The sequence below is a fragment of the Bison bison genome, unplaced genomic scaffold (genome assembly GCF_000754665.1).
Source record: "Bison bison bison isolate TAMUID 2011002044 unplaced genomic scaffold, Bison_UMD1.0 scf7180017864499, whole genome shotgun sequence".
NCBI lineage: Eukaryota > Metazoa > Chordata > Mammalia > Artiodactyla > Bovidae > Bison > Bison bison.
The window spans coordinates 4,541,761-4,554,507 of record NW_011495058.1 but is presented as its reverse complement, the minus strand read 5'-3'; the positions used below and the strand labels follow the sequence as shown (position 1 = coordinate 4,554,507).

Here is a 12,747-nt window from a genome sequence, read left to right as displayed (position 1 = left end):
GCTGTGAGCAGAGCCACCCCACGGGACCCAGAGGCCGACACAGAGCCAGGCACAGTGGTGCGGGGAGGGCTCCCAGGCTGCCTGGCCTCCTTGGCACATGTCACACACACAGACACTCAGAGGGGGTACTTTCTACCTGCACTTACAGCTGAGACCCCAGAAGAGGCCAAGAAAGGTGAGATGCCTCCCTGGAGGTCAGGCTGGCCGAGCTCAGGTGCCACAAAGGCAGTTCTTAGGGTTGAAGGCCTTCGACATGCCCACGCTCTCTAGCTCAGCCATGCCATGTTAATCTCGCTGCTTCTCACTGGCCTTGTGAATGGACTCATGGACAGTCACTCAAGCTCTGAAGAGGTTCTGAGGTTCAATGAGGTTGACTCTGCCCAGCGAGGTGCCTGGCACACCATGGGAGGCTGGGCAGAGGCACCTGTTCCTGCCCAGAAGGATCACTTCCTTTTCCACAGAAAAATCACTGTGGCAAACAAACGAGAAGCAGCTCCCAGCCCCACTGGCAGCCAGGACACCCCAAGGCTTTTTTCTGGGGGAAAGAGGCATTTGGCAGGGGCACCTCCTGGCACAAATTCAACTTAATTGGCGTTGCCTACAGCAGAAACTGCTCCTACAGACCAAAGTCCCGAGACCAACTAATTCCCCAAATGCTGAGTCACTGATCCTCAACAGATGGGGGAGAGAATTAGCTGAAATAGGAAATGCACTTGAATTGGTTTGTGCTCTGGGTCCAGAGGTTTCTAGGGACACTCTGTTGCCCCAGTGTTATCACCATGGCTACTCAGCTATCTGATCAGGGTGTTCCCCTGCTTCAAATCCACCAGCACCTTTTGAATGTTTAATATGTAGCTGTATCATCCTTTAAAAATAATTCAGGAACTTTCCTAGTGGTCTAGTGGTTAAGACTCCACACTTTCAATGCAAGCGATGTGGGTTTGATTCCTGGCCGGGAAACTAAGATCCCATGTGCTGCGTGGCACAGCCAAAACATAAAAAAAATTTTAAATAAAAGACATCAGTTTAGTTTTTCAGTTTTTCCCTGTTTCAGTGATGATCTCTGGTTTTCTTTTTATCCCCAAACATGCCCAGGCACCCTCCCCCCTGGAGCACTTTCACTGTCCCCAACCCCCCTTCCAGTCTCACCTGACTCCTCTAATAGGGTGAGGCCCCAGGTAACCCTCCTGGCACCCGGGCGTCCCAGAAGGGAGATGATCTAGCCACAAGTGCGCCTGGCCAGACCACTCCCTCCTGCCTCCAGCCCAGCGTCTACACCTGGCAGCCCCAAGTGATGGCGGAGCAGACAGATGCTTCGTGGAGTCTGCAGCTTGGGGAAGTTGGGATGCACTGAAAGTTTGGTTTTCAACTCCTCTAAAGCTCCTCGCATGCAGGGACTGGGCTCTGTCCATCTCTCCTAGGTCTGAGCACAGAGCCAGGAACACAATAGCCATTCAAGCCTATGTGTGGGTGGGATTGTGCCAGCCAGAGGTGTGGAACTTCCCTGCATTCTGCTGATCCCTTTGCCATGAGCCCTGTACATCAGCCAGCCTGGAACCTGCTGGAAACCTGCCGAGATTATCTATTGTTCAGTGACCTCTTTCCTTCCAAACTCAGCTCACTTATCACGTGCATGCCCATGTCCCATGGCCTGTTCCATTCTATTTTGGACACACTTATCAAGGGCAGAGGTTTTGGTATCAGATAGACAAGTTCAACCCCTGAGAGCCCGTTTCCCTGTGTGTAAGTGGAGAGCACAGCCTCCTCCCAGGGCTGTGTGATTGTATGAGACGTCTACACACCTTTAATCTGCAGTTCCAGGCCACAGGAACACACCATTCTCTTGACCAGGCCCAATTCACAGATTCCACCAAGTGCCAGGGCCTGTTCCAGCCAAGCGTGGGTTATATAAACAGGGTTATGTGAAGTGCCTAGGATGGCACCCACTCCCAAGCTGGTGAGAGCAGGCTACTCCTTCATGGGGGTGGACAGCGGGCCAGCCTGGGACACCAGAGCAGGCCTGTGCTGTCCAAATCCTGTCCTCTTCACCCACCCTGTGACCTGTTGCCAGGTGAGTTCTGAGCCTCAACCGCCCCACCCAGAACTCGGGAGCAGCCCCGATGTTGGTAGAACACTCAGCGCGGGTCTCAGCACACAGCTTGCATCTAGCATGTGGCCAACAGGCCCCAGCTCTGTTCCCAGACAGGAATGCACCCCACCAGCAGAGGCCCCTCTGAAAAGAAACATCACTGGAGAAACCCAAGGCGCCCACTCTCCTGCATCTGCGCAGACTCAACATTAAGTTCATTGGCTGGGACGCCAGGAGGTGGCAGGCTCAGAGGAACAAGGTTGGCACACCATTTGAGCAGACTGCCGCCTCAATGTTCCAGGCTCTTGGGTTCCCAGGGCCATGCCTGCCTCACACGGCAGGTGCGGAGGTCTGCAGCCAGCTGCCAGGCAGGGGTACAGGAAGCTCTCCAAGCTTGGGCCCTTCAACAAGGCAGTGACACTCATGAGGCTCTTGGTGCAGTTGTGGGACCCAACAAATGCTAAGTTGCCATCTTTGTTCAGCTCCATTAGCTCATCTCCTTAAGGTGCCCGAGCCATGGCAGGCTTCAGGAACCCGGTGGCAATGTACTGGCTGCTGTTTCACTCACTGATAATCCCACCTGAGTGGCAATCCCCACCACATGCACCTTGACTCCCTAGAAATTCTCAGGATGGCAGAAACGTGGAGACCCTAAACCTGAGGGCCCACCACCCGCTAACAGCAGCCAAAGACCCAGGCTCCCCTCACTGTGCAGACCAGCTTGTGCTGGTACCACTACCTGGTTCTGTTGGAATGAAATACTCAAGCACTTCCAACTTTCTTCCCAATTCTTTCCTAGCTCCCCTGCCAACCCTGCTGACCCTCTTCCACTAAGTATTCTCGCCAGCTGGGCCTTGTGAGGCCTGGTAAGTGGATGACGGTGACACTGTGATAAGCGGGCACAATAAAGGACACAGTCATCAGCAGCATCCCCCTCCTCCAGACAGCAGCTGGGAGGCCCAGACATGAGCTGGGACCCTCCCGTCAGAACCTTGCAGGTGGGCTGAGAGCAAATGGACAGGGCATGTGCGTGTCACACTGTCATTCATGCACTTAGAACACACCCAGGTGGGACTTTTCTGATGGTCCAGTGGCTAAGATTCCACGCTCCCAACGCAGGGGGTCCAGGTTTGATGCCTGGTCAGGAAGAACTAGGTCTCACATGCCACAATGAAAAAAGATCACACGTGCCACAACTAAGACTCATCGCTGCCAAATTAATTAATTAATTAAACACACACACACACAAGTGTGCCAAACAGAGCAGAGCAGTTCAGGAGCAGAGACAGCTGTCCCTGGCTGCCTGAGGGAGTAGAAGGCTGAATTTACAACGTGCCATGGAGAAAGAGGTGTCATCAGGCAGGCCCATCTTTCCAGGAGGCAAAAAGTCGTTCCCAGCTTCAGAGAAGGGAGGCGTCAGCCTGATCCCAGAGAGAAAGCCCACAGGAGAAGCTGGTGGTAAGGCCAGAGAGCCAGATGCCAGCGGGTGTCTCCGGGCCTGAGGGCTCCAGGTTGCAGCGCTGCAAGGCTGACCTCTTCTGGCCAAGGAGACACTGCGCACAGCAGGCAAAGAGCCAGGTGCTGCTTCCTGGAAGTGGTTTCTGATTCCCAAGGTTTCGATGGCTCCTTCCTACAGGCAGGAGGCACAAACTAGGGCAGCTAGAATCTTTATTCTGTTGTTATGGGCAAAGCACCAGCCTGGCCATCTGTCTGGAGGGCCACAGTTCCGTCTGCCCCGAATCCAGTCCATCCAGTCTGAGAATTAACCTTCCTCCAGCAGGGAGGCCTGCTCCACACTCCAGCCTGGGGAGAGCCTGGGAAGGCAGCCAAGGCTGCCTGAACAACCTCAGGAGGGTGCTGCTGTGGGTCTGCATTTCTCTCCTCTGTGCTTGAAGCTTCGCAGTGGGTTCTGTGTCTTTGCCTTCTGCGGGGGCAAAGTTACCAGTTGACTGTGGGGAGCAGACGTCTGTCTGCACATAACGAGACAGACTCGGAGAAGTGGGTGGTACTGCTACTTGGCAGGCCCTGCAGGCCATGAGCCAAGGACAGGTGCTGCTTCCAGCACCGCAGGTGCCCACCTTCCTCCTCCTGCAGCATGGAGGACAAGGAGGGCGGTGGGGCCAGGACAGCAGGTTCTCCTTTGCTCTGGAAGCTGCTCATGATGGCCAAGGGAAAGCCCCGGCCCCCGCAACTCTGGCCAGCGGCCAGGGGTCTGGGGCCGATTCTCCTTCCTCCCTCCTGAGGACAAGGGGCAGGCACACCAAGCACACCCTGGTGACAAGGAAACCAGATTGGGGAGGGGGGGGCGCCTGCAGCCATCACCAAGGCCCCAGGGGACATACCTTGGCCTTCTTAGAGGCGAGGGGCTTCTTCCGCTTCTTGTGAGGGTGGACGAGGCCGCGCAGAGCAGGAGGAACTGGAAGAGACGGCGGGCTCAGCGGCTGGCCCCGCCGCCCTGTGTGCCTGCTCCCACCCCCTCTCCCACGGGCTCCACCTCCAGTGGCTCCCAGCGTGCTCTCCCCTCCTGACCCAGGGCCTGGCACTCCGATCCTCACTGCAATCCTAAGAACACACGACTATTTAGGTTCACACCGCTGTCCCCAGGGATGTCCACTAAAACATGTCTCTACAGTATGTGTCACAGTAAGTATGAAACAACAGAAGGAAAATTAAGAAAGAAAATGCTGCTAAAATAGAAAAGCAGCCTTCATATAATTCCTTCCTCCATGGTCCTTCCTCCCATACCCCTCCTCACCTGTCAGGTGCCCCCATCACTGCTCGGGACCTGCTACATGACCCCTGGCCTCTGGCCTCTCACCGACCCAGGGCATAGCTCAGGGTCCCCTCCAGCCAGGCCACACAGGTCCTGACAGGCCTCTGAGCACCACACCACCACACCCTCCCACGTCACCCCAACCCCTAAAGGCCAAAGGTTTGGGGCAATGACTCTGCTTCTGTGTGACAGAGAGGATGGGATTCCCTTCTAAGGCAGGAGACAGATGGGCCCCAGGTTAAACATTTACAACTAGTTTCCTGTTAACACTTTGAAAATAAAAATAACAACAGGAACAGTGTAAGTAGCTGGACTTTGTCTCCTGCGGACACTTCAAGATAATGGGAACAGCAATAACAGAAAGGAGCTAAGCAAGCCCTGCCTAGGTAAAAAATTAAGGAGACCATGTACTCTTCATCCATGGGGTCAAGGAGACCTCCCAGACTATGCCAGCACAAAAAGGTTCCTCAGGGGAGGGGGCACTAGACCATAAGGTCTGCCAGCCTCCGAAAAGCCTGGCACTGGGATTCACCTTGTGTAAAAGACGTGCTTGCACATCCAGGAGGGCCCTGAGTCAGACCTGATATGGACTCGGGGCCACATAATGCAAGGTGACTGGCCAGATGAAAATCTGCCTCCACATAAGTGGTCTAAACCAGCCCGAAAGGGACTTCCCTGGTGGTCCAGTGGTTAACAGTCCATCTGCCAATACAGGGGACACAGGTTCGATTCCTGGTTCTGAAAGATCCCATGGACCATGAGGCAACTAAGTCCATGGTGCCCCACAAAAACAGAAGCCGTGGCAACAAGAAGCCCACACACTGAAATGAAGAGTAGCCCGCACTCGCCGCAACTAGAGAAAGCCCAAGAAAACGCAATGAAGACTCAGAGCAACCAAGAATAAATAAATTAAAAAAAAAAAAAGCTCATGGCTACTTCTCTCGCAGTCCACCCATCCTTTCTCCACATCTCTCTTCTCTCCTAATAAACACTTCACTTGTCTTTTTTGTTGTTGTTTAACTTTTTCCCAAATTCTTTCTTCAAACCAGGCAAGAGCCAGCGCCCTGCTCCCAGCCAGAAGTCTCTGGGTGGTCTAGTATGGTTAGGATACAGCGCCTTCACCGCTGTGGTCTAAGTTCAATTCCCACTCAGGGAACTGGGATCCCACTTCAAGCTGCCACACAGACCACCCAAAAGCCACCCAAGATCACACCCCCTCCTCCCCTCTCCCCCTCCTCAGTCCTCACACCACGACCTTGGTTGGTATCCCTTACAGTTCACTTCCTGAGGAACCTGGCCCCATCTCTCTGGCATTTTCCCATCTCTCCTGGATCTTTCCCATCCACTTGCTTGAGGTTCTCCTTGCCATATCCACCAGCTTACGCTAATCCACAGGGGTACCAGGAAAATGGGTCTGCACTCACCTCTCTGCTTCCTTAATCCACTAAACATCTTCAGCATAAAACCCACACATACCCGTTACCAAAGACACAAGGAGTATCATTACCAGGTGCAAAGGGAGCAAGGCTCCTGAACACATCAGCTGGGTTTTGGCCTCATCTACACCATAGAAACCACTCTTGGGATCCGTTCTTTTCTTGGCTGTGCCATGCAGCATGAAGGATGTGGGATCTTAGTTCCCTGGCCAGGGATTAAACATCAAACCCATGTTCCCTGTTCAGAGTCTTAACCACTGAACCACGAGGGAAGTCCCTCTTGGGGTCCATCCTTGACCTCCTAACTGTGATCCCAATATCCCTCATCCCCACAAGGCTCAGACAGGTCTATTCTCTATTTCCCACCCCCGGTCAAACGTTCTGGACTCAGACACCCAAGCCCAGCTTGGCCTGGTCACTAACCCTAAGCCTCCTCCAGCACAAGTAGCACTGTCTCCTACTCGCGACTCCCACACCATACCCAGTCACTCCCTTCTACACACAGGAGGCTGCTTGGCCAGGTACTGGCTCGCTCTTTCACAGGACCAGGTTCTAGGTGTGAGACCCCTGGCCTTGAAGGGGCAGAGTGCTGTCTCCTTGAAGGCAGAGTGCTGGTTTCCTGTCTCCCCCACAGAGAGAGCAACACCTACCCAGGGGGACTGTGCAGAGTTATGTCTGTGTACATGCTCACTGCCCAGATCCCATGGTTGTGTCACCCCAGTGCACAGCAGCCCAGGGATGAATGCGCAGCCCGCCCCCAGCCCTGCTCACCCAGGTAGTCAGGGACGTTGCCCAGGTGAGGCTTTACCACAGCGGGGTGTAAGGGCAGGTCGTGCCGCAGCAACTGGAGGTCCCTGGGATTGTCTTCAAAGTATGTCTGGCAAGGGAGAAAAGCAGGCACTGCATGGTCGGTCCTCCTTTTGTAATTTCATGGGTTTGTTTTTTTTTTATTAAGGGGGAGTTTTTGAACAGGTAGCCTGTGTTCCAATTGTTAAGGCTGAGATTTCCCACTGCCTTGTCACTGGGGCCCCCTCCCAGAGGCAGCTCAGGCATGTGTCCCCGTTCTCACTCCCTATTCGGTGGGGGCAGTTAGGAGCACACCACCCTCTCCTCACTGGGAATCACTCCATGGCCGTGCACCTTCTAACTGACACATAAACAGCTGCCTCCTCCTTTTCTGTGTAATGCATGCTGCATGAATGCACCTGACTCGTTTACTGCATCCCCAGGGTGGACTCCCTAGTGTTTCCACCTTGGGAATCATAACGGAACACAGGCACCCATACAGTTGTGACCTTACACAACTCTTACTACTGTGTCAAGAGAATAAACCTCAGAAGCTGTGCTTCTGATGGACACAGCCACTGTCCACCTCAGAAACTCGGCCAATTCACCTCCCAGCAGGACAGCAGGCATCCTTACTCACTCTTGGCCTGTTTCCTCCCCATGACCTGCTAAAGGCACAGTCTGCTGCCCAGCTCACTGCCTCTCACACTCACAGCTTTGCCGCTGGCCTCTAGGACGGGCGATGCCCTGAAGCCTCCTCTTTGCCCACCCACCCCAACCACAGTCCCTTACTTTGAGCTTCTCTGAGTGCAGGAGCTCCTCTTTGATCTCCTTCAGCCTTGCCTCACGGATGGCTTGTTTAGTCACTGAGCGCATGGCATCCTGGGGGCAGACATCAAAGGTCAACATGGCAGGGCTGCCTGAGCCCGCCCTCCTGCCAGGGTGCTGAGCAACAAGGGCCTGACTGTGGGTCCTAGAGGAGCCCCAAGTACCCACATCCCTACAGGGCCCCACTCACCCTGCAGCGGTAGCGGAAGCCCTCGATCTCCTCCATGTGGAACTGGTAAGGAAGCAGGACAGGGGCCCCACTGTCTGCAGAGAAGACTGCAGTGAGGGTCCTGCAGACTGAAGGCTTGGGCAGGGTCTATGCAGGCCTTCTGCTCAGAACCTCCCAGGTCTGCTCCCTGGGGTGAGGCAGCCGGGGTTCTAGCCCACTCTTTCCCACAATGCAGACGTGCAGCAAAAAACCCTGGGTCTCATGGACAGTTCACGACAGGGGATCCACCCTGCTGCAGCCAGGGCAGCTTCCTGTCCCCACGTCCCGGGTCCTGTCATATCTCTCAGCCTTAGGACCTGCCCACTCACCTACTCTCCTACTCTGAGGCCACTCTAGCCACAAAGTATATGCAATGACAGCCACAGAGCACTAAGGAGCACCAGACCCTGAAGTTTAAAGTCTCACGACAGAAGCCTGGCCCTCTCTCAGGTCAGTGAGGGCGGGGCTCTTACCTCCACTGAGAAGCTCCTCGATCTTGCCCAGCTGAGACTGCTCTGTGGGCAGCACGAAGGTCAAGACTATGCCAGGGTTGTTGGCACGTGCCGTCCTGCAAGGAGAGACAACCCAGCCCGTGTCTCTGGCTGTGTGTCCCACAGTGTGCCCACAGTCCAGGTGCCCAGTCCACTACGCCTCAGTTCTCCTACCTTCCAGCCCTGTGTATGTAGGCCTCAGGGGTGGGGGGGAAATCAAAGTTGAGCACAGCACACACGTGGTGGAAGTCTATGCCCCGTGCCACGCCTGCCTCCGGATCTGAAGCCCTGTAAGAAAACATGCCAACCTCAAACTGAGCCCTCCTCTCCTCAGAGGCCATGTTCTCAAACTTATTTAATCAGCATGATCGCTCAACAAAGCCTGGTATGGAATTACAAGACACTCCTCTGAGTAAGATTCTTAAACATTATAACTGGAGCTAGGGTAGTGGGGGCAGCCAAACCCTGGAACTCATTGCCCACAGGGCAACCCGAGAACCACTCCAAGCCAGCCACCCAAGAGGCAGACAGAGACTGGTGGCTCCCTTTCTCCCGAAGAAAGATCCTTCCTGCAAGTCACAGCTAGTGGAGGCTGAGCCATGTTCCTCACAGGATGACAGCACGCCAACAAGTCAGGCAGTATGGCCGTTCATGCTGCCCATGAAGTACAGGCCTGTGCGCCCTTTACTCCCTGCCCCCACATGCTGGTTTCCCAGTCTTCTGAAAGGTGGCTCTCCCTAGCAAGGGCTGAGAGATAAAAGTGGACTCACTTGTCCCGCTTGGGTCCTTTGCCCCGATGCTTGCCCTTGACTGGAGGCCCCAGGACTTCAGCATCTGTTGCTATGACGCAGTCGTAGAAGCCTTGGTTGAACTGCGAGATGATGTGGCACCTGTGGCCCAAGAGCAGAAGAAAGTCAGACCTAAGAGCACTGGAGGTCTCTCCTCCACCCTCCGCCTGGTCATAACGGTCATCTTTCTGACTCTTCCCTCTTCTTCAATTCTTCCCCAACTTAATCTTTGTGCCTCAATCTCGTCAAGTGAAGATGGAGTTATAGTTGGTATTGCAGAGTTGTGAGAGATAGTCATTGAGGATCAGTCAAGCCCGCGGCCCTCAATCCACTAAGCACTTAAGAAACAGGAAGAGCGACTGTGTCTCCCCTTTTCCATCTTCACGTTCAACCGAGACATGGGAGTCGGCACACCTGGAGCGTAGTGGAAGCTCTCCATTGAGCACACAGGCAGGGATGCTGAATTGCTCCAGGAATAGGCGCAGCCGGTAACTCCGCTCCAGAGTGTTGACAAAGAGCAGAGACTTTCCCCGAATCAACGACAGCTTGAGCAGGGCATACAGCAACAGAAATTTGTCTTCCTCAGTCTCACAGACCACCTGAAACTGCTGTAACTGGTCTGGCCCTGGTAGCTGGGACTCCTGTAACTTGAGGGTAACCTAGGGGAGGACAGGCCTGTGGTCAGGAAAAAAGAGAAGACAGAAATGCTACTGCAAGCCGCTGGCTTGCCAACCACAGCGCTGGTGTGTTAGTGGAGGGTGCCCTGGGTCCCTTCCAACTGTGTACTGTCAGAATTCAAAGTATACTAACTACTGCAGTTTACAAAAGACACAAAACTACACACAATTTGGGGCACAAATCAAAGTGAAACACACTGTAAATGACTAGAGTGAGAAGAAACCCCTACAGTAGCAACCTTTTTGAAGAGTAAAGTTCACATAAGGGGAGAATTTTGATCGTGTCACTCAGAGCACCCTTTCTGCCCTTTGGGGGTCCCTGATCAGGCCTTTAGGCAAAGCATGGTTTGAAACCAGTAGATACCTGGGACTACATAATGACTTTAGGTTGGAGGATACAGGAGTGCCTAACAACATCGGACTTCTAGTGCCTCAGAACCAGGAATACTAAACGAGGAGTTTCCCACCCCAAATAACAAAGGGTTCCTTTGAGAAGGCAGGAGCGAGTCCTCTGAGTCTCCCGATGGTCCCACGGGGCCCTTACCGGGTTATGTAGTACCAGCTCCTTAAGTGCTTGCACATCCTCATTAAAAGTAGCTGACATCAGAAAAGCCTGGTAAATCCGGGGCAAGTGACTAAAATGAAACAGAGCCCCATCAAACTCCATTCTAAGGCCTCTAACAGGGGCAGCTGAACTGGCCCCCTCGCTCCAGGCCCTACTGTGTATTCACCACCCTTTCTCCTTACCAGAGAAGACTCTTCAGTTCCTCCTCAAAGCCAAAGGAGAAAAGAAGATCAGCCTCATCGACCACCAGCAGCTCCATGGAGTCTCGAAGCTTCAAGTTGTCTTGCTGCAAGTGGTTTAATATGCGGGATGGAGTCCCCACCACCACATCAGGCTTCTCCATCAGCACAGCTCTGTAGATAGGCAACACCTCAGTATTAAGTAGAAGGTAGCAGCTGGGACCTCACCCCAAATCAGATCTCGTTTTTGCTGCACACAAACCCCATCCCACATTCCAGTGCAGATTCATTCCCTCACAGCCCTGGTGTTCTAACCCACCTCTGAGAGGCTGAGTCTTCAGCAGCTGAGACATTGGCCACCCGGATGTCTCGAGCACAATAGGCAGCCAGTTGCTGAATCATGGATTGGGCCTGCCTCGCCAGCTCCTTAGTCGGCACAAGGACAAGGGCTCTCACAGCCTGCTCCACCACGGGGCCTGTCTGCAAGAATTAAAGACTTCAGCCAGTCAATTATCATCATGGCCACCGGATGCTTTTCTCTACCTCTTCCAGGCAATCTGATCACGTGCTATGACTTCAACACAACAATCTAGTTGTGTTTTGATCACCCCTTCACTTACTTCACCCATCTCTGAATGTAGATAACAAGGCCCTTTCCCCAGGCACTGAACTCAAAAAGGATAACTTACTTTATTGTTACAAAGTTACTTAAAACGTGCCAGTTACTGGTGAACCACCAGTTACTTCTCTGGTGGTCCAGTAGCTAAGACTCTGTGCTCCCAATAGGCTCAGGTTCAATCCCTGGTCAGGGAACTAGATCCTGCCCGCCACAACTAAGAGTCCACATGGCACTACTAAGGATTCCCACATGCCGTAAGGAAGAAGGAAGATGCCTCAACTAGGATCTGGAGCAGCCAGACAGGAGACCAAACTAGTCCATCCTAAAGGAAATCAGTCCTGAATGTTCATTGGAAGGACTGATACTGAAGCTGAAACTCCAATACTTCGGCCACCTGATGTGAAGAACTGACTCATTGGAAAAGACCCTGATGCCGGGAAAGACTGAAGGTGGGAGAAGGGGATGACAGAGGATGAAATGGTTGAATGGCATCACCGATTCCATGGACATGAGTTTGAGTAAGCTCCGGGAGTTGGTGATGGATAGGGAAGCTTGGCTTGCTGCAGTCCAGGTGTCGCGGAGTCAGACACGACCGAGAGACTGAACTGAGTACAAAGAATAATGGTCGCAAAGCCTGGACTAGAACCCAAGTAACCTGAATCCCAGTTCAGAGCGTTTACCAGAAAATCATTAGGTTCTCTTAGACCAGCCTTCATGTGTAAGAGATCCAAAGAAAACCCGGCTCTTGGGGAAGACGGGTGCGTGAGGGTGGCCGGCACAGCCTTCAAAGAGGGCACAACGGAACTCAAACGCCTGCATTTCCCTTTCTCGGCCTTTGGGGCCTCTCCCCCGACTCACCGCCTTCCTGTGGAGCAGCAGCTGTAGCATAGGAATGGCATAAGCGGCGGTCTTCCCGGAACCGGTGCGGGCGCGAGCCAGGAGGTCCTTCCCCTCCAGCGCCAGAGGGATGGCCTTCTCCTGGATCAACGTGGGTCGCGACCAGCCCAGATCAGTGACGGCCTAGGAGAGACAAGGGACGGCTCAGGCGGCGTGCTGCCCTGCCACCGCTCCCATCCACCGTCGGTTCGGCTCCTCAGCCCTCCCCGGTACCTGTAGGAGCCGGTGGTCCAGGCCCATGTGTTCGAAGCCCAACGATTCTGGATCCTCCATGCTGCTGCTCTGTAGTGACAGCGCGCAGGCGCGACAGGAAGAGCACGACACGACGCGTGAGCCGGTCAAAGCAGCAGCCAATCAGTTTCAAAGGAGTTGGCCATGGCTTCCGGTGTTCCGGCTGGGCTCTGCGGCTGC

General features: G+C 54.0%; 1 protein-coding gene across 1 annotated transcript; it reads right to left on the bottom strand.

Annotated features, from left to right (window-relative positions):
- Positions 1 to 3,290: 3,290 nt before the first annotated feature.
- Positions 3,291 to 12,636, bottom strand: DDX56 (DEAD (Asp-Glu-Ala-Asp) box helicase 56). Its single transcript, XM_010829046.1, has 14 exons — positions 12,550 to 12,636; positions 12,298 to 12,459; positions 11,140 to 11,300; positions 10,824 to 10,994; positions 10,621 to 10,711; positions 9,814 to 10,058; positions 9,382 to 9,501; positions 8,786 to 8,899; positions 8,594 to 8,688; positions 8,103 to 8,176; positions 7,877 to 7,966; positions 7,070 to 7,175; positions 4,432 to 4,505; positions 3,291 to 4,013 (listed from the first exon to the last, which is right to left on the bottom strand). The coding sequence occupies exons 1-14, from the start codon at positions 12,607 to 12,609 to the stop codon at positions 3,936 to 3,938; spliced, it is 1,641 nt and encodes a 546-aa protein (XP_010827348.1). The 5' UTR covers positions 12,610 to 12,636; the 3' UTR covers positions 3,291 to 3,935.
- Positions 12,637 to 12,747: the final 111 nt, after the last annotated feature.